Source organism: Ambystoma mexicanum, chromosome 5q (genome assembly GCF_040938575.1).
Source record: "Ambystoma mexicanum isolate Mex_15411 chromosome 5q, UKY_AmexF1_1, whole genome shotgun sequence".
Lineage (NCBI taxonomy): Eukaryota > Metazoa > Chordata > Amphibia > Caudata > Ambystomatidae > Ambystoma > Ambystoma mexicanum.
Window position 1 is genome coordinate 346,516,291 of NC_090933.1, and position 22,117 is coordinate 346,538,407.

General features: G+C 47.1%; 1 protein-coding gene across 5 annotated transcripts in view; it reads right to left on the reverse strand.

The window, feature by feature from the left end:
• The window catches only part of CEP192 (centrosomal protein 192), a 2,773,731-nt gene that overhangs the window by 1,630,543 nt on the left and 1,121,071 nt on the right, over positions 1-22,117 (reverse strand). For all 5 annotated transcript variants that reach the window (XM_069620824.1, XM_069620822.1, XM_069620821.1 and 2 more), the window contains one exon: positions 18,567-18,741. In XM_069620824.1, the coding sequence (XP_069476925.1) occupies positions 18,567-18,741 (175 nt within the window). The remainder of the gene's footprint in view (positions 1-18,566; positions 18,742-22,117) is intronic.

Sequence of the window (22,117 nt, forward strand, 5' to 3'; positions counted from 1 at the left end):
GGTGTGTCCGTGCAGAAAAAGTGACTGAGGTGAGTCGCCGGAGGAGTTACTACATCCCTGTATGCTATACTAAATTTAATGGGGAAGCTCAATTTTTCGCTGCCAAAGTTTCCAGTACAGTCACCATGTTGGGGGGACGCCCACAAGGATGGAGGAAATGGGACGGGACGTTTGAGTAACTGACAAAGCTCTTCAAAATCCTTCTGTTTAGTCAAGCCCGGTACAGAGACTGGTACACAGAAGGGACCAGAACCATTTTGCCTAGCAAAAATGTGGTTTCCCTTTTAAATTTGAAGTATGCTGGGGCGCAGCAAACAGCGTAACCACACTCCGCTAGCCCAGCCCACCGGCGCCTCACCTCAGTCCCCTTAGTAAGATTGGACCAGAGCCGGACTATTGTGCTGGATCTTTTATTTAGGGGGATGGTGGTGGGTAGCATGGAGGAAAGTGGACAAGCAGTACTTCAGTCACTATTGTGAGAATACCTACATCCCGTGCCGTTTCCTCCATACTGTATGAGCGATTCCTATGCACCATTTTTCAGGGAGGATCACCAATATATTATGGACTATTGGAGAACATGTTTCTTAGTATTGCCTGTACTAACGCTGCATCTGACCTCACAATAGTGTCGAAGGTGCCACCCATATGGCAGTCTTACTTCTGACGTCCCACAGCACTTGTCTTTGAAATGCGACTGCAGTGGCCTTCGCTCAGATAGCATGTGCATGCATTCCTGCTGGTGGTGGTTTACCTTGTAATCAGTAGGATTCTGTAACAGCTGATACCATACATCTGGCTATGGATGCTTGTGACCCTTGAGAGGAACCACCAAAGGTGACAAACAAGGCTTCTGATTTTATTAAATGTTTGGTCCTGTCCAAGTAGAATTTTAATACTCTGTGCATGTCTAGGCAAAGCCGAACTTTATCTGACTCAGATGTGGAATTTGGAAAAAAGGATGAAGTACCATCTCCTGGTTGAGGTGGGAGGCTTATACAACCTTAGACCGGAATATCAGGTGGGTTCCCAAAACCACTTTGTCCTTATTGAATACTATGCACAACCCCTTTGCCGCCAGCGCCTGAAATTCACTGACACTGCAAGCAGGTGTCAATGCTACTAAAATAGTGGTTTTCCACATGACTAGTTTAAGGTCAATGGATTCCATTGTTGGCTCAAAAGGTTTATGCTCCAGTGTCGCCAGAAGCATATTCCAGTTCCACACTAAATGAGAGTGAGAAATAGGAGGATACATCCTTCTAAGTCCTTGTAAATGTCTCTTGACTATTGGGTTAGCTGATGATCGCAAGAGCGTTTTTGAATTCCTAAATGCAGCAATGGCAGTTAAATTTGTTCGACATGTAGCCACTTGTACTCCTGACTGAGCAAGATGCGTTGAAAAAGAACTCATCGTCTAGAGAGCACTGCAATAGGTTGACGTAATTCTCATTTGCCCAGTAGCAGAACCTCAACCATTAACTTTTATATTGGGCTCTGGTTGATTCTTTGAGCTTTTTTAATCATCTGTAAATTCTCCTACAAAACACCGAAATATGCCAGAGTTAACTCTGGTTTCGGACCACCATTCGCTCTGTTTAGAGTGTCTGAGGGCTGATCAACAGTTGGATTCCTGCAAGGTGCATGCCAGACTGACACTGAGGTCACTCAAGGACAGACTATCAAGGTGGAAAGAGATCTTCTCGCTGTCCTCACCGGAACACCTCAAGGACTTCACTCAACAGAAATCAAAAGGAACAGATGAGACATTTTCTCTTCACCACCTCAGCACGGAGACTCCTTCCTACGGAGTTCTTCCAATGAGAGGGGTCATAGAAACTCTCACACAGTCATTAGCCCGGAGGCCCCTAGGGCTACTGGTACATGCACAGAGAGGTCTGTCTGACTACCAGGACAGTTGCAGAGGGACCAAAAAGTCCTACTGGGCATCAGTCCAAGGGGCTTCCACAGCTCTGCTAGAGGTGGTGTATAGGGGGCAGATGTACACAAGAAATCTACCAGGCCATTGCCTGGGGACTATAAGCCTGCGGGGGCTACGTCCAAGGTCATTCACAATACCAGGAAATGTACAGAGGGCGTGAAGGAGCCTTATAAGTCTGGGATTTATACTGAGCAAACAGCCTCAGGAATCCTAATTGGACCTGGCCAGATATGGCGGCAAACAAGTCGACACCCCAGGGCGTATGTCAGGACGATTTACAGTATTCAGTGGTTTCTTCCACCTCAGTGTAGACCTCCCAGTCAGGCAGACGACGGTCATCAGAGTTGACTCAGTCAGGCTATGGAGATTCTGGAGCAAGAGATGAAGGCATTGGTCAATCACTGTGTTGCACTTCATATCCCTTATCCTCGGGAAATGTGACTGAGCCTAGCGGTGTCGGGTACCCAAGAGGTAAAGTCGCCCCACAGAGACACTGACCAAGAGGAAGAGAATTCGTATTCTGCAAAAGCCTTTCATGACCGCATGGGAGGACTTGTTGAATTCCTGGTAGTGCCGATACCATAACAGGAACAGCAGTACAGAAGACAGGCATTCCCGCAGTCCTGGTAGCACTAGACACGGAGAAAGCTTTTGACCGCGTGGAATGGGCCTTCCTATTTCGAGTAATGGAAAAGATGGGCTTCGGGATGGGGGGGGGGGGGGGGGGGGGGGGGGGGGAGTTCCTGACGATGGTCCGGGCCAATTATGAGGCTCCATCCATTCGAATAATGGTAAATGGCACGGCTTCTAGACAGGTGCGCATACAGAGGGGGACTAAACAGGGCTGCCCGCTTTCCCCAATCCTCTACGCGATTTATTTAGAACCGCTTCTACAGACAATAAGGGAAGCGGCGGAAATCCAAGGCGTACCCTTTGGAGGCGAGCAGCACAAAGTCGCAGCATTTGCGGACAACATGCTGCTTATGCTGTCGGCGCCTTCGTGCTAGTATTGCCTTCTTGGAAGAGTTTGGTGCAGCCTCGGGCTTGAAGATCAATGCCAACAAGTCAGAGGTTTTGGACTTAACCCTGGGAGTAACGGACAGAGACAGGTTGAGGGGAAGTACTCCTTTACAGTGGAGCCCGGGGGGGGATTAGCTACTTGGGAGTAAAAAATCACAGCCTCCCTTGCAGGCTGGTATGGGGCTAATCTCCCTCCTCTTCTTAAGGCAATACGGAAAGACTTCCAACGGTGGCATGGCCTCAGGGTATCATGGATGGGGCGGACTGCGGCAGTAAAGATGGTCACTCTCCCGAGGCTTTTATATTTATTCCAGGCAATCCCACAACCGATCCCGGCGAGTTTCTTTAAAGAACTGGGAGCATTAACTAAGTTTCATATGGGAGGGGAAAAGACCCAGGGTGGGAATTAGGCTTCTACGGGCAGCTGGCGGAGAGGGAGGTTTGGCCTTACCGAATTTTAAGCGTTATTACGAAGCAACCCAAATTCGCATCATCAGGGAGTGGCTGAGGGGAGAGGAGGCGGCGCATGACAAGATATGGGTGAGAATGGACAGAGCAGTGGCTCATCGCAACTTAGCAGAAGTGCTGTGGCTCCCCAAATCGCATAGACCCCAGCATCTATATAAGAGTGCCATTACCAAACTTATGGCTGACACTTGGGACAAGTTAGCGGGACCCGAGGGGATCACCACTTTTCCATCTCCCTTTACACCCATTTTTGAGAATGAAGATTTCACCCCAGGCTTGGAAAGGGGAGCATTTGTCAAGTGGCGGGAGGGCAGCTGCAAAAAGTTGGCCGATATGTTCCGTGGAGGGGAGTTACTGTCCTTCTATGACTGCAAGAGGGAATTTGCGATACAGGAAGGGGAAAGGCTGCGATATGCGCAAATACGGCATTGGCTTCTACAACCAGGGGTCAAACGAGCAGCCACACGAGAGCCTACCTCATTTGAGAAATTTCTTCTTACTAATGGTGGGGCGAAAGGCCTCATATCCAACATCTACAAAATCTTGGACATAGACAAGGTAGGCACGAGCTGGCCCTAAATGAGGGACTAGGATCGAATTGTAGGGCGCGAGATCACTACGGAGGAATGGGAGAAACTATGGAGGAGGATTCCCAAACTGGCCAAAGCGTCCCAACTACAGGAAATCTGGTACAAGGTTCTTTTTGGGTGGCATTACACCCCGGTCCGGCTACATAGGATGTTCCCTGAAAAATCGGAGAAATGCTGGAGGGGCTGTGGGATGACAGGGTCAGCAGAACATATTTGGTGGAGATGCCCCTTGATAGAGCCTTTCTTGGAAGAAATTCGACAGGCGCAGGAGCAGGCCTTCGGGGAGGTGGACGAAAGAACTCCAGCACACATTCTGTTAGGCTTCCGAAAGTCACAGAGGCAGGGGGAAACGAGAGGTAGGGAAAAGGCTAAAACTATACTGGTCCTGGCAGCTATGTTGCTAATAGCACAGAGATGGAGGGGCCCGGAGGTGCCTCAGTATCAAGATTGGTACCGGAAGATTTGGGAAATAACGGCTTTGGAATGGGCTACGTTCGCCAAGGACAATAGAGTGCAGAACTTTGCAGCAGAATGGGGAGAGATCATGAACTTCCCTAGGGACGATTTTAGGGTAATGTGGTGCCCGCAGCGCTTGAGGCTATTGGACCTACACTGAGCGTGGGGTGTTTGCTCGAGAGTGCGAGGATCCGGGAGGCATTGCTCGATGTCGGGGGCAGGGACTAGAGGTAGGGAGGGGGGTTGGAGGGAATGTTTGTTACTACTGTTGTTCATCTTAAAATTCAATAAAAAGTTTAAAAAAAAAAAAAAGGAACAGCAGGAAGCAGGAGTTTTGTCAAAGATTCTATCCGATTCAGACCCACCGCTCTGGTATAAATTTGCAGAAGGATGTATTGACGGTTGTAAAAAAATGGTGGGCTTAAACCTTACTCTACTCCGGCCAGAAATAAACGCCTTGATGCCAGGTGCAGGCAACTAGAGGGTGAATCTGTTACGTTGGCTTCTCATTCCCAATCATATTCATCAGTGGTAGCCGCTGCATCATTAAAATGTGAAGCTTTGCGCAGGGTTGGCTTAGACAGCAAGGTTTTCATAGTCTTTTCAATCCATAGAGGACAAAGTTCTAGACTCCTTTGATAAAAAGATGTACCTAAATGCGGCTTGCAGCTCATAATGGAAAATTCTGAAGCATTACTTGTGGCTGCAAACGAAAAACTATGAAGCGATAATTGATTTTCAACCTGATCCTCCTATTGAACGCCAAGTGGCCTTTAAAGCAGGCTTAACAGAGGAAAAGTAATTGCTCAAGACATACTAAAAGCTTCCATATCGCACAATGATACAGCCAGCAGGGCCAGTTGTGTCAACTGACATGAGAAGGTCCACATGGATGCATGCCACTAATTTTATAGCAGACGTCTAGAGAAGAATCCTAGACCTTCCTTTTGAGGGAAGAGACCTGTTTAATTCATTCAAGGATGATGAATTAACAAAAAAGATGACAAGCACTAGGATGGCTAAATCCTTGGCAATCTTGTCTAAACCTGAGCCAAAGCAGTTTTCAAGTGAGCAACCAAGATCTGATCAAAGACCACGATCATGTGGTGGGGCTTTAGAAGATTTCAGGACATGGGAGCCAGGCAACCTAATTGATTGCCCAGTATGCACCACAAGAAACTGCAGTGTACAGCAAACAAAGGGTTTTTCTCATCTCCCTTATCCTCACAGGACTCAGATCCAAGAAAATAATTATGCCAGTGTCCAGGTCCACGTTACCCCAGTTGGGGGCAGACAGACATTTCAATAGGACGTCACCTCTTTCAGGACCTGTGGCTCAGATCAGTGACTTCCACAGGTTTATGACTCCCACTTCCAACTCCCCTCCATTCATCACCTCCCCTCTTTCAAATAGGTTCACAAGTGCTTCTCGGAGAAATAATAAAGCTGGATTAAGAGCAGGCAGTGGACAGTCCCGCAAGCAGAAAAGGGTCTGGGCTACTACTCAAATCTTAACGATTCACAAAAAGAAGCAGGCAGGTGTGCGAGTAGTCCTGGATCTATCACACCTCAACCTTTACTTTCTTGTAGAAAAGTTCAAGAAGGTGATGCCAGCACAGAGAGGTGGTGTTCTGCAGGGGAGAGTGGATGTGGCTCCCTGGACCTGAAGGACACCTATCTGCATATGCCCATTTGAGAGAGAGAGAGACGCACACACACGCTATGCTCTACAGTGATGGGTCAACATTTTCAATACAAAGTGCTTCCATTTGGAGTAAACCCTTAACTCAGCACCACGAGTTTTCACAAAAATAATGAACGCCATTGCTGCAGTTCTCAGAATGGAGGGTCACCACATTATATTCCTACCTAGACGACTGGCTAAATCTAGCCCGTTCGCCAGAGAATACAATGGTCTACTGTCACAGGCTAATACAAATACTCTTTGACTTGCGCTTCTCAACCTCAAGAAGTCAGTTAGTACCATCACACACAACTTAGTGTTTCTGGGAATAATGTGGACACTATCAAGAGATAATGTTCCCTACCCAGGGGAGATTCAGGGATATTGTCTCAGTGGTCAATCACTTTCTGATGATACACTTGACCTCACTGTGGTGGTACCAGCACATACCACGGCGCCCATCTTCTTACATCCTTACTGTACCCCCAGCCAGACTCAAAATGAGAGCACTCCAGATGCACTGATTGCGTTCCTGGGACCAGGAAACAGGGAATCAGACAAAATGTTGATTCCGTACCTCTTTGGCACAATACCTCATATGGTGGAAACAAGAGTCCAATGTGATGAGAGGCTCTTTTTTGCCAGGCTCCCCATTCAGATTTTGTCATGGAATGGGTGGGAAGCCTCCTTGGGCAAACTAATTATTCAAGGAAATCGAGTCAGACGGAACGGTTTTTCCACATACACTATCTGGAGCCGCTTACTAATGCGGTAACTTTAAAATCATTCAAGCTTATCATAAAGAACAAGACTGTCCTCATCAGAACAGACAGTCCCACTGCAATGTACTATGTCAATAAGTAGGGGGAGGGGGAACATGGTCTGCAAAGAACTGGAGATTAGCAGTGGAACATGTAATTGGGCTCGCAGCATTCAGTTGAAAGCTGTTCATCTACCAAGAGAAGATAACGAGGAAGCAGACAGACTTGGCAGGCTGGGATCCAACTCCCAAGAATGGAAACTAAACCGTATAGCTCTCAGCACGGTGTTTACACAGTTGGAAAACCCGCTGCGAGTGGACATACGTCAGAGGAAGAAATATGGGGAAAAAGAATTTGCTGTGCAGCAAGAAAATGCATGCACTAACACGAGGCAGGTCAGATCCCGTCCGGGCAGAAAATAGGACAGAGAAGAGGCACCTGGACTCTTCCTGAACTCTCCTCTGATCTCTCCATCACAATCTCCAACTGTGTCTCTACCATTAAATATTGGTTGGCTTTGCACTCTCTGATGTTAAACTCTACCAAATAACAAGTTACTTACCAACTGGTAAGGTTCTTTCGATTGGATGTTCCTCCAACATATTCCTCATCTTAGATGTATTCCATCCAGCTTTGCTGCTCTTTGTAAATTTTTTCGGCAGAGGGCACCGTGCGTCGATGTCGTCGAGTCGATGGTCCCTCGAAGGCCTCCATCGAGGATGACGTCATCGGGCATATAAGTAGCTCGCGCGGCGCCGGTTGGCCTCAGTTCTGTTTTTCCCTTTTCACCTTCGATTTTGTACTGTGTAGCTTGTGTCAGTAGACAGGTATCAGCCTTGCGAGAGTTGAGTCGGCAATAACCCGGATAAATCTACAGAGGGGTAGGCTGGGAGGGCGATGAGGAATAAGTTGGAGGAACATCCAATCGAAAGAACGTTACCAGTTGGTAAGTAACTTGTTCTTCGAGTGGATTGTGTCCTCCAATGTATTCCTCATCTTAGATAGACCCCCAAAGCAATATGGATAATTTCTCTGGAGGAGGGGTTAGATTTTAATACCCTTAGATGGCTGAATATAGTACTGCTTTACCAAAATTCAGCTCCTTAGAATGGGAAGCATCCAGACTATAGAATTTTGAAAAGGTGTGCAGTGAAGACCAAGTTGCTGCTTCACAAATGGACCTTATTGGAACACCTCTTTGAAGGGCTGTCGAAGAGGCGATGCCTCTGGTGGAACGAGCCCTTAACCCCTCTGATGGCTCTTTTTGTGCTAATCTGTAGTATTCTGAAATACAAAGCACAATCCAGCGCGATATTGTCTGTTTTGTCACCGATTGACACAATTTCCCTCCTGTGTAGCCGATAAACAGTTGGTTGCCCACTCTAAGCTTGGAAAGCCTAGAGATGTAACCTGCGTAATCTTTCCTCCTCCTTAGTAGGATGAGTAGGATGAGGTGGAGGATAGAATGCGGGTAAAACAATTTTCTGAAAATCAGATACTACCTTAGGTAAAAATGAGTGTTTAACCCTCAACACAACTCTGTCCTTATGGAACACAGTATAGGGTGGCCCAGAAGACAGTGCCTGCAATTCGCTCACTCTTCTTGCAGATGTTAAAGCAACTAGGAAAGCAGTTTCCCATGTCAGTAATCTTAATAGACAAGTTTTCAAAGGTTCAAAAGGAGCACACATTAAGAATTTTAGAACCAGATTGAGATCCCTAATTGGCACTTGGAATGGGTAAGGAGGAAACACATTAGTGAGTCCCTTTAAGACTCATGGAAAGCGCTGCAAGATAACCTTTAATGGTACCAACATTTAGACCTCTATGCGCTAGGGACAAGAGGAAGGACAGTACTTCCGGAATAGAACATAGAAAAGGATAGACATTCTTTTCTCTGCACGAGTTGCAAAACGTCCTCCAACGGCAACGGTATGGAGATTTTGTTTCTGGCCTTCTTGCCGAAAGCAACACCTCAATGACATCATCTGGAAGGTCCCAATCCTTGTATCTCAGCCTTTCAGATACCAAGAGTAAAGGTTGAGAGTTTTGAGCTCTGGATGGAGAACCTGACCCTCCATTTGTGAGAGAAGGTCTTTTCTCTGAGGAAGACTTACTGGGGGACAGATGGAAATGTCTAGAAGGTCCGAGTACCACATTCTCCTGGCCCAATCCGGGGCGATTAGGATCATGCGGTTCCCGAACCGTCTCAGTCTCCTGATGACCTGAGGAATGACGGGAATCGGAGGGAATGCGTACAATAGTGGGAAATTCCACTCCACCACGAACACGTCTCCCAGGGCTCCTCTTGGGGGAAATTCCCTTGAGCAATACCTTTCGCACTTCCGGTTGATTCCGGTCACAAATAGGTCCACTTGAGGGGTTCCCCAAAGAGCGAAGATCTCTTGAATGACTTCCTGAGCTAGTTCCCATTCGTGGGACACCGTGCTCTGCCTGCTCAGAGCATCTGCCGTCATATTCTCCTCTCCGGCTAGATGATGAACTGCCGTTAAAGAGATTCCTTCCTGAATTGCCCAATACCAGAGCTGCATTGCCTCTCTGCACAGAGGTAGTGAACCTACACCACCTCTTGTTTAGATAATGCATGGCCACTGTGTTTTCCGTCATTATCAGGACATTTGTTCCCCTGACAGATGGCAGGAAAGCTTTCAGCGCTAGTCTGATTGCTCTCAGCTCTAAAAGGTTGATGTGTAGTTTGGACTCCGATGGAGACCAACGACCGCTGATTGTCAGATCGTTGGCATGAGCTCCCCACCCCATGAGTGAGGCGTCCGTCACTACTGTGATCTCTGGCCATGGTTGCCAAAAAAGTTCTCCTTTTAGAATGTTCTCTGTACAAGTGCACCATAGAAGATCTTGTCGAACCTTGTTCGGAATCTGGAGAAGATCCGTCATTTGACCTGAGAACTGGGACGACTGAGTCTTTAGAGCCCATTGAATGGATCTCATCCTCAAACGTGCCTCCGGCACCAGGAAGATGCAGGATGCCATGAGGCAGAGCAACCTTAAGAAGTCGTAGGCCTGGAGATTTTGGCCATTTTGGAATTTGGAAACCATCTGAAGTAGGTCTTGAGCCCTCGACTTGGGAGGCAAGCTCTTTCCCAAGGATGTGTCTTAATACAGCTCCTATGTACTGGAGCTCTTGGGAAGGTGTCATTTGAGACTTCTTGAAATTTAGGGAGAAGCCCAGTCTGTGGAGGAAGTGGCAGGCGACTTTCAGATGATCCAGTGCTTGTTCAGCAGAACGTGCCATCATCCAGGTAGGGGTAGACGTGAATCCCCCCTCTCCCGAGGTACGCGGCCACCACTACCATTAACTTGGTAAAGACCCTCGGGGCACAGGTCAATCCGAATGGCAGGACTCGAAACTGATGGTGTGAGTCGCCAACTACAAACTTCAGGTATTTTCTATCCTTGAGATGAATCGGCACATAAGCATCCTGGAGGTCCAAAGACATCAAACCAGTCCTGGAGTTGAAGGGTCTGAAGGATCTGAGAAAGGGTAACCATCTTGAACTTGTCCTTCCTGAGGAACTTGTTCAAGTTTCTTAAGTCCAAGATGAGTCTCAGTTCTCCCTCCTTTTTGGGGATCAAAAAATAAGGGGAGTACCATCCCTTGTTCTTCTCCGCTGCAGATACTGGTTCTATAGCACCTTTCTCCAGCAGGGTTAGAACGTCCTGCTGTAGGTGTGGGTCTGAAAACCTCAAAGGGTGTCTCCCTGGTGGATTGCTTTGAGGTTGCGTTAGAGAAGGAAGGCAGTAACCTTGGGCTATTATTTCTAGAGCCCAAACATCTGAAGTAATGGCTCGCCATTCTTGCAGATGCTGTGACAGCCTGCCTAGTACAGGTGTTTTGTGATGCAAGTCCTCAAAGTGGTTTTGTGGCGGTTGTTGCAGCCGCTGATGGCAAAGAGGCTGCAGCTGGAGCTGGCTTTGCATGTTTTGCTCGTCCACCGCGAGTGGCCTTTCTCTGGCCCCTTTGACTGGCCATTCCTCTCGCCTTTCCATATGAGGAGTAGTAACGATAGGATCGTCCCCTCCACGATTGTCCTGGTGCACGAAAAGGCTGAGGTTGCCTAATAGCAGCCCCTAAAGATTTGGCAGCTGCTTTTGAGGTCTGCAACCTCTCAAGGCTCTCGTCAGCCTTGCTGCCAAAAAGGCGAGACCCGTCAAAGGGCATGTTCAGAAGGCTGTTCTGTACGTCCGGTGCGAAACCAGACTTCCGAAAACCACGCAAATCTGCGCATTACCGTGCTAATGCCCATGGACCTGCTTACACTATCCGCAGTGTCCAATCCAGATTGAAGGGATCCCTGCATGGCTTCCTTTCCATCTCCAACGATGGCTAGGAACCCTTCCCTTTCGTCCCCTTCTGGTATGTGCTCCGCCGCCATTGCAATACACTCCCACAGTGTACGAAAACTTTGCCAAGGCAAATGTGGAGTTGGCAGATTTTAAAGCCATACTCCCAGCTGAAAAATACCTTCCGTGCCCAGCCATCAACATGCTCATCGTCCCTGTCTGGAGGGATAGAAGTGTACGCAAGTTTGTTAGAAGCTGTGGCTGCCTGTATGACCAGACTCTCGAGAGTGGGATGTTTGGACAGATAGCCGGGGTCGCTACTGGCAGGGTGGAATTTTGAGGTGAGGGATTTATTTACCGGAGGAATAGAATCCGGAGTCTCCCAATTCTTGGCCATCCTATTTTGCAGGGCTTCATGAAAGGGTAGTACTGGGTCTTCGGTGGGACCATGGTCCAATATATCTGTCAAATCATCCTGGATGAATTGGGCTGATGGTCTAGCCCATCCTAAGTAATCTATTACCTTCTTCATTAACTGATGGTATGATGGACTGGCATGCTCTCCTGGTTCTGGTCTGCCAAAGTCATTTTCAGGAGATGTGTCAATGCCACTTGCATTGTGTAATGATTCCACCAGGTCCTTCATTCTGCTTTCTTCTGCAATCAGGCATTCTGGGACATTCGGGGTGCCATATTCTAGCCCAAAAGGTACAATCTCCTCATCAGATCTTTCCTGTTCCTCAAAAATTGAGGTCAGGGGCTTGAAAAACTCCTTCCTAGGGAGAGGCTTGAAAACCTTCTCTGGGAGAGGAGGAGGACGAGGTGTATTACAGGGCTCTGAGGATATTACAGGTCTAGTAACCCCGTCTTTCCCTTTTTCTGGCTGGCCTGGCTGGAACCTTTGGCGCCGAGGGCTTCGGGGTCGACGTCGATAAAGGCGTCGACGTAATAGTGGTAGTCGACAGAGCCTGCTTCGAGGGTGTCGAGGCGCTCTTCGAAGATTTGCCCTTCGAGGTGCGTTGGGTCTCGGACGGCGTTGGTGACCTCGAGCGGTCAACTTGAGCGGTCTTTTTTGCTCGGCGTCCTGGAAGGTTCTCTATCCTTCCTTTTTCGATCACCCGTGCTGGAGGGCGCGTGCGTGTCGGAGCGATGACGCTCCCAGCCGGCTTCCGAAGAAGAAGCGGACCGAGGCTTCGCTTTCTCAAACACCTCCATCATTTTGACCCTGAATGCTTCCCACTCTTCGGAGGATGAATGTTTCGTTGCGCATTTCATCCTTTTTGGGGACTCGTCTGAGGACGAGGTGGAGGAGGACCTGTGGCGTCATTTCTTCGATTTTTTTCGTCGAAGACGACGAGCGATGGGAATCGCTTTGGGACCTGGACCAATGCCTTTCGCGTCGAGGAGATTTCTCCTCACGGGACCTCGGTGCTAGAGGCTTTACGGTCGGATTTGCGACCTACCTGTAATTTTCTCCTGCTTTCTCACAAGGCCTTCCCAGTCATCGCCTGACACTTCGTACAGGCCTCCATGTCGTGGCCTTCTCCGAGGCAGCACAAACTCTCTCGGTGCGGGTCTGTGATCGATATTTTTGAACCGCACGACTTGCACTTTTTGAAACCCGATCTCGGGGTCGTGGTCGGCGTTGATGACAAGGACATATTCGTTATTTACTATCTTCACAGAACTCTACGGGTGCCGAATCTCCGAAGCAACGTATAATGCGGAAAAACGGAACTGAGGCCAACGGGCGCCATGCGTGCTACTTATATACCCGATGACGTCACCCTCGACGGAGGTCTTCGAGGGGCCATCGACCCGACATCGACGCACGGCGCCCTCTACCGAAAAAATTTCCAAAGAGCAGCAAAGCTGGATGGAATACATCTAAGATGAGGAATACGTTGGAGGACACAATCGACTCGAAACAGAGTTACTTTCCTTCCCTGCCAAAAGCTCTCCATCATCTGTCACTCTGCCTAGCCAGTTGCCACCCGACACTCTCCCCTACTATTCTTCAGCTAGACACCTTGGCGTCATCTATGACCCTTCTCTACTTTCATTTCCAAAAATGTAACAGCAGGTCGCCTCAACCTCCCAAATATTAGGAAAATTGGGCACCTCCTTCCTTTCAACATCGCCAAGCATTTCTTCACCACTCTTGTCTTCTCTAAACAGAACTACTGTGCCAGCACCCTCTTTAGTCTCCCCAACTACCAAGCACTTGAACTCCATCATGGTCACGTCATGAGCACAGGTGGCCGTACCACCTAACTGCAAACATTTCCAATGCTGGTTGTCCGTTATCTATGCATGTCCACTTATGTATAGTCCCCGGTGACTGTTCCATTTACTCCCCTACAGAACCTGGTCAGAATGTCGCTCAAACTCACCCCATTGTAAGAAGCTCACTCACTGCTCCCCGTCAAATCTGATTTCTTATATATTGTACATTCTCTTGTGATCAAAAGAGCATTGCTCTGCCTGTATATAAATACATTTGTTTTTTAAAAACAGCCTCTATCAACTTCATGCTCTCCCACATTCCACATTCTTATTACAGAATGGAGATGCTGCACACATCCCTTCCTTACAACACAAAGTGGCGAAACGTCTAACACCCAACTATATACACATCGAACAAAATAATACTGCCAACTATGTACAACCTTATATTTTCTATGACCTGCAAAGGAAAAAGAAAACAATTTAACTTGCATACTCCTTCAAAACACTTGGTCTGTGACATTCACTCTTTGGCCTGGCACTCCTACTCCCCTCCTTATTCTCCTCCTCTCGCACTCCTCCTCCGTTTCCCATTTCGCACACAGTGCTTCTACTCACATCTCATCCCCAACTTCTTAATCACTCTATTAAAGTTCCATTTAAAGTCCTCACAGACCCATGCAGCCTCTTCACCACCTTGATGGGTTCTGAGCAACCAAGGCCCAACTCCTTACTTCCAGAAGTTTCACATGCATGCAATCCCCTACTACGACATACACTTCCTTATCCGCTTAACGTAAATCAAAATGAACTTTATCTTCCAGTCTCTTTTTACAACTTTAAGTCAACCTTTGAGTTCCTCATTAATCCCCAACGGCATCTCAGGAAACCACCCATCAACTGACTTCCTCTCAAATCCTTTCTCTGCCACATTCCTGTTCCACCTTCTTATTACAGAATGTAGATGCCCTACCATCTGTTCGCCCGTCACCCCACAAACCCACCATCCGTCGGTCTGCCCACCCATCCTTCCATCGTCCATAAGTCTGTCCCGCCATCTCCCCACCATCCGAGGTGCTTTGTCTGTATGGGGTGATGAAGCGGCGGCAGATAGGCCTTCCAGTGAATGCTGGTGTTTTGATAGATCTTGTAAGGGGCTAGAGGACCAGGTTGCAGTGGTCTACAACGTATTAACTAGCATTTGTGCATGCTGTATCAAATAAGAGGGGTAGGCAGCAGCAACCAATCAGTGGCCAGCATGCAAAATTAAGTACTCCCTTGAATGCTCACAGAAGAAACAGATAATTGGTTTTAATTTCAGCCCACCCACTACAATAAGGAAGGACATTTTGAGAGACAAAGTTATATGTAATTTAGGTTAAAGAATCGATTAATAATGCTATTTGCTTGTAGAAACAAATGTCTAATGATAACTTTCAATATATATTGCATTCACAATAAGAACATATCACTTGTCTTACTGAGAAAAAAACACTAGCAACATCTTGAATAACAATATTAATTATTTTCTAATAACCCATCTTTCCAATAGACAGTATGGTATATTCCTATTGCATTCTTAAACTACTCCCAATAGAAAGGTGAATGGGACAAATTGTAACCAATCAGGGTTACTGGCTGCTTTGCATGACCTCAAAAAGAATAGACATAAAAAATGACCAATGTAATTTATATTTTTACAAATACGTCTGTGATAACAAGGATTTATGTTTTAGTCACAACATAAATGTGCACTGGGCTTGGTATTCAATCATTTGTCATAATTCTCACCCCAACATTATTGAACCAGTGATGCCATTTCTTTTTGGCCCCCAAGCGTACAGCCTCACGAGTGGACCAGGTCATCTTTGAGGCCTGTTCCACAGAAGTGGAGGAGAGAGCACGAGTTAACCAATTTTAATCCAGAAATCTGTGGGAAAGTTACAAAAGGATTGGCTCATAGCCAAAACATTCACTTTTGTGTTTTAGAAATCGGTGAACATACCCAATCCTTTCCACCTTTCCCACTTTTCCCACTTTTCCAGTCAGGATAGAGAATACAGTGCTACAGGTCAGCCATGAAATACCTCCTGCCCTTGAATGTCTCCTTCACTCTTTGCTTCCCCCCCACTTCAAAGAAACTTTCATATTGCAATGTAGTTTTACAAACACACTAAACTAATGCGCCTTAGTATTTAGTATTTTATTTATTTCTATAGCGCACCAGGCCCAGGGGCAACCGGGCGCTTAACTTAGTTACAACAAGATGAAGGCAAGACAAGGCATGTGACAGAGTATTACAGGAGTATTACAAGAAGTTTTACAAAATTTACAAAGTATACATTCAAGCGCATATAGATAAGGCAGTGATATACAGGATAGTTAATAATGGATGCGAAGTAGGTCAAAGTGCAAGTAGGGCAGTAAGCTGGTATTAGCTGTCTTGGGAGGATAGCCAAGCTTTGGTAAGGTGTTTGAATTTCAGGAAGGAAGGTTCTGCTCTAAGGTCATTGGGGAGTGAGTTCCAAAGTTTGGCTGCCAGGATGGGGAAGCTGGTTCCACCTGATCTTTGGAGATTAAAACGCGGGATGACAAGGCAGTTGGCTTGGGCTGCTCTGCGAGGTCTGGTGGAATTGTGGAAAGAGAATCTGTTTGCCAGGTAACGAGGGGCTTGGTTGTGGAGGCATTTGTGTGTGAGAGCCAGGGACTTCAAGGAGATGCGATGTGGGATAGAGAGCCAGTGCAGGTTGCGCCTGGTGTCGGATATATGCTGGCGCCTGGGAATGTTAAGGGCCGCTCTGATCGCATTGTTTTGGACAATTTGTAGCTTGTTTAAGTTGCGGAGATTAGTACCTAGGTAGAGGGCATTACAGTAATCGACCTTGGATAGTACGAGGGTCCTGGCCAAGGTTACGCAGTTGGCAGTGGTTAGGAACGGGCGACAGGCGGTGATGAGCTTGCAAGTATACGCTGCTGCAGATGAGACTGCGTTGGACTGTCTAGTCAAGGATAGGATTGAGTCGATGTAAATCCCTAAGGTTTTCGTGTCCTTGGCAATAGGGATGGTGTTCCCATCAATGGTGAAAGACTTGAAAGCAGGGTCGAGTTTAGTGAGTTTTTGTGGTGAACCAAGAATGAGGAGCTCTGTCTTTTCATCGTTTAGGCAGAGGCCGTGTTGGGCCATCCACGCTTGGATGACCTGGTAGATGGCGTTGATGGCACGGGAGTCAGTTGTGTAGTCTCCTGTGATGGGGATTAGTATCTGTGTGTCGTCAGCGTAATTGGTATACGTGACGCCCAAGTGGTCCAGAATATCGAAAAGGGGTTTGGTAAACACGTTATATAACGTGGGCGAGACACAAGACCCTTGGGGCACACCACAAGAGACCGGAGCGGGTGGTGCGGCCGCAAGTGGGGAAAACACGCGCATAGATCTATTATCCAGGAAGGATCTGATCCAAGTAGAGGCATTTTCTGAGAAATGTGCGGCTGATTTGAGGTGATGGCAAAGAATTTTGTGATTGACAAGATCAAAAGCAGCAGAGAGGTCCAGGAGAAGTAATAACGCCAGTTTGCCTTTGTCTTTGAGCTCTTCGATCTGCGTTTTTAAATCGATAAGGGCGGTCTCAGTGCCATGGCGAGGCCGGAACCCTGATTGCCTGAGTCCCAGAAGTTTATTAGATTCAAGGTATTCCTGAATTTGTAGGTAGGCCGCGCGGTCAAGGATTTTTAGTAAAAAAGGTACAGTGGTAATTGGTCTGTAGTTAGTGGGTATGCTGGGATCCAGGGTAGGTTTTTTCAGAAGCGGGATGACCCACGCATCCTTAAGATTGTCCGGTACAATCCCAGAGCTGAAGGAGGAGTTGATGAGCGTAGTGATGAATGGTGCTAGGTCGTGAGCTGCTTCCTTAATAATAGGTGCAGGACAAAGGTCACCCTGACAATTGGAAGGTTTAAGGCTAGTGATGATCTTTTCCACTTCGGGAATGGAGAGAGGAGAGAAGCTAAAAGGAGTCAGAGAGTCTGTGCTAGAGAGGTTTGTAGTAGGTATAGGGATCTGTAGAGGGTAGGATTGAAGGCTAGATTGTTTGTTGTTGATTTTAATTTGGAGAGTGGCAATCTTACCTAGGAGAGCTTCTTGGATTTTGGAGCACCAGGTGCTATCTTTGGTACAAGTGTCAGGTGGAGTAGCAGGAGTTTCAAGTTCTTTTAAGATTTTAAACAATTCTTTGGTGTTAGATTTGGCTTGTTCGATACGTTTGTTGTATGTGTCTTTTTTTGCCTGGAATATAGCTTCCTTGTAGTTGAGGGTGGCCAGGAGTACGCGTGATTTATTAGCTGGCGAGTGATTGCTTCTCCAGTGGGATTCTGCAGTTCGTTTTTCTTTGCGCAGGGCTCTGAGATGGGGTGTAAACCAGGAGTTTAGGTGGGCTCGAGGTTTAGGTTTTCTCAGTTTCGAGGGTGCGATGGTGTCTAAGGCTATAAGCATGGCCTGGTTGAATGTGTCGACCAAGGCCGTAGGGTCAGAGCATGAGGGATCCCGGTCATTGAGAGCTGGAAGGAGGAGGGGGAGGAGTCTATCGCAGGTAATGTTGCGTTTGTTGCGAGTGGCCATAGCCGGGGCAATGTTGTGAGGGAGGCTGATAGGTTTGGACTCAATATTGAATGTAATTAAGTTGTGGTCTGTCCAGGCACACTGTTGGTTAGAGGTGATGTTGATGGGACAGTTGAGGGCGGCTAGCCAGTCAAGGGTTCTGCCCTTGTTGTGGGTGGGTTGGTTTAGGAACTGGGTGAATCCAGCATTAGTGAGGATGTTGTCAATAGACGAAGCAGCAGTGTCCTTGGGGTCGTGGAGGCCTAAGTTAAAATCCCCCAGTATCAAGACCTGGGAGATAGCTTTGGTGTTGTGTGAGAAGATGTTAGAGAGGTCCTCCGCGAAGGTGGATAGTGGGCCAGGTGGCCGGTAGAGTAGATGGAAGGTGATAGAATGGTTAGGTGTGACAGCAAAATTATAATTAAAAAATCTACAAAAGACTCCCAAATGACATTCACATGACTTTCTCCATCTAAGCATATACATTATAGGCATTACCTACCGTACTTGCATCTGGAGTATGATTTGACATTGTATTCTGCAGAGTACCATCTAAGGTTGACACATAGGTCAACCTACTCATGCTAGGACTTGACCACGAAGATGCAGGAGACACATTATCAACACTAGGAACCCTTGCAAAAGAGGTTGCAGTGCAAGTTGGAGAGTCTCCAGACCTAAAAAGATAATTCAGAAAGAAAAAGGTTAAATAAATTACAAGTGGGTGGAGGGGTGGGGGCATTTATAAAAAACGCCTGGAACACATTCAGGTATTCACATGAATTAGACTAAACATAATGCAAAGTTCTGAAAAAGAAACATGACCTTCATTGGGACTTCTGCTCCTAGTGCTTAACCTCACTCTTCCACAACTAGTTGCTATGGGCCTCATTACCTGCATACGAGAAAAATCTTCAGTGAAAAGATAGCCTCGACTGTAATACGTTCAGAGAAGGGAGTCACTGGGTGCTGGCCCCACCCCTATATAGAGGGTCACCAACTGCTACTCCTTATTCAATTTCTTTAACTATAGCAGTAGGTTTGGAGCATGGTGTATGCTTACAGAAATGAAAGAACAGATGTGATGGAAGGGGAGCAGAGTTAGAAATAAAGTGCTCATACATAGGAGTGAAACATAGCTCCGGGGTAGAGCACTTCAACCAGTTAGAACGTACTACTTCTGGACAAAAAAAGGTGTAGAGGGCATTCAGCAAATCTAACGTGAGATTCAAACAATGTCTCTTTGTTCATCAGGTCTGTCACTGAAAGACTAATCCAAATATAGTAATGTAAAAATAAAGGAAAATAATTTACAATTATGTGTAGTAAGAATATAAATGAACAGCTATCTGCTTATTATTATTATTCCTATGATCAGAGCCTGAGTCGTGTACTGTAAATGCAAATAAGAAAAAACAGTGACCTGTTCATCAAATTATTACATTTTGGTCAGATTACAAAATAAATCAGTTATGAACAAGATGCAAGGGCATGACCACTGGCCTCCCACAATGAGCACCAAGAGGAAAAACTTTGGTTACTGCGTTGGACAAATGGGCAATATAGCTGGACCATTAGGTCTTCTGACGTATACTTCGTTCACAACCATCCCAAGAATAAAGATCCTCTCAACCGACAGCGAAGGGAAATACATGAATTTGGGGTAGCTGAGGAGATCTGTTGCAGTAAAGGAGAAGTAAATCAGAAACACCCTGTTTGGTGAGAAACCCCTAGAGCCGGTGAGTGGGTTACAGGGGGCAGAAGGAGTGGAGCTGAGGCCAGGCAGGAAGAAGTGCTGATGCTGGCTGAAAGTGAGCAAGTTTTAAAGGACATTTTCTGATTATTGGCAAATCAGGGATGATCAATAGGCATAGTTGCAGCAAACTTGCACTTCCTGAGGGGAGTACATGTAATGCAAATGCCCAGCCAGAGAGCAGCCATGGGCATCCATTGGTAGAAGCGGCGATGCCAGCTTGAAACCAACCAGGGGAAGAGCTCTGTTAAAGCAAGGCACATGTCCTTCTGCCTGGTAAAGCATAATAAGTCACGTTTGAATGCCAATCAAGAGATCTGCCAAGTAAAATCCATCCAAGAAAGAGGAGAAAGAAAGAGAAAGACAGCTGTGTAGGGGGACGCTAGGCTCAAGACAGTTGGGATAACAATGTCTAACACAATGTGATATATGGGAGGGTTTTGCCATTAGCTGGGGGATAGAGTGAATGCGAATAGGAGCTCTATAAAGGGAGCTCTATCAAGGATCTTGACAAGCATTGGAAAACGCCCAATTAGACGTGGGGGAAAACTAAGTGCCTGGTTCGACATACTGAACAGTCTACACAACATTGAAAACTGCTATAGGCAAGGATCTGCAAGTACATAGCCTTGTTGATGGGACAGAGGGTTCCAACCTCAATGAATGAACGCAAGCTAGCTTTTCTCCTTTCTGGAAAGATTCCTCTAGAACGTATTCAGGGAGAACAACTGCTACCTAAAAGCTCTTAGTAGATGGTGGGCATGGCCATTAAATGTCCCAGAAACATCGAGCGATACCCTATCAAAGTCAAACCATCCATATCTATCAAGACATTGCTGTGGCAACCCTGCAGAAGAGACTGTCCTTTAGGCCTGTAACAGGGACACTAAGATTACTCTAAATTAAGGACTTTAGATGCTCATTTCAGTTCGGTCTGATCTGGTGTTTAAAGGAAGGTCAAAACAAGTAACGGAGTTCAGCAGTTATTGCAGTGTGCTGGTAGCTGGCTCTGAGGACGTGAGTCTTTCCACCAGCGTTGTTTTTGTGGGCAGACACCTTATGAACCCCTTGAGGCTGCGGAGCGGCGGCAGAGTTGCTGCAGAGTTCTGCAGTCATTGCAGTCTCTGCGGCGATGGTGACGGTGGGCCTGGCCTCGGATCCACTGCAGGAGGAAGAGACCCTGTGCCACCTGTGTAGCGGATGACTGAGGAAGGACGTGACGGGCCCCTCACTCAAAGTGGAGCCGGACTCAGAATGCTCAGAAAGCGTGTCGCCACTTACCGCTGAACGCATGGAGACCAGCCCCCCTGCAAACCTCAAGGAATTGAATCCTCCCATCTGCACAAAACCTTTGATTTCAACATACTGTTGCCTGCAATTATTCCGCAAGCATTGAAGGGGGCGGAACCCGCCTCAGCTCCTCCCATCTTGGGAACACGAGCGGGAACATTACTAAACCTGGTAGTGGACCAAACAACCCCCCTACCACATGGGGAGAGGGGCGGGGGAGCAAAGAACGCTTCTAACCTCTGGAAATGGAGGTAAGAATACACATTCAGCACTTAATAAAGCCATACCGGCCCCTCCTTAGTTTCAACCCACTGCAGCTTGGGCCAACTACACCAACAAATGTCAGCTTTGGGAAATCCCATTTTGCTTATAACGGCATGGGACTCGACCCAAACCCCGCTACAGTTGACTGACAAGGAAGCTAACCGAATTGATGATCAGGAACTTTCTCTTGTTGCAGAGCCTGTTGGGGGGGTGGTGGGGTGGGCAAGAACTTAGCAACCACATTGCATAAGACAATACACACTTCAACTGAAATTCATCCAGTCCTGGCTATGGCAGACTTGACCATTCCTCTCCAGGATCTTAAAAACGTAGCAACATCGATTGGGGAAATGGTCACGCCATACTCCACTGAAGATGAAACTGACAACTCGATGGCCGGAAACAGCCAACAAGAAGCAGCTTCGGTGCTTGCAGTAACAGCTCACCTTCACAGCAGTTTTGCCCAAAATAATCCACACCTGCCGAAAAAGAAACACTGAAGTCTAAAGACAGGGAGGGCCACCAAAAGGAAAAGAAGAAGAAACTCCATACCGCCAAAAACCCTATGTCAAACGAAATCGAGCAATGCCGCAGAAGCCCAGGGGCCCAATCCTGAACTCCCAACAATCTTGTGTAAAGCAAACTGCCCGGGGCCTACCAATCTTTGTTAAGGGACAAAACTAATACTTGGGACCCTAGACAACTTCTACAAACAGATGAAACAGTCATCAACATCCTCACATGAG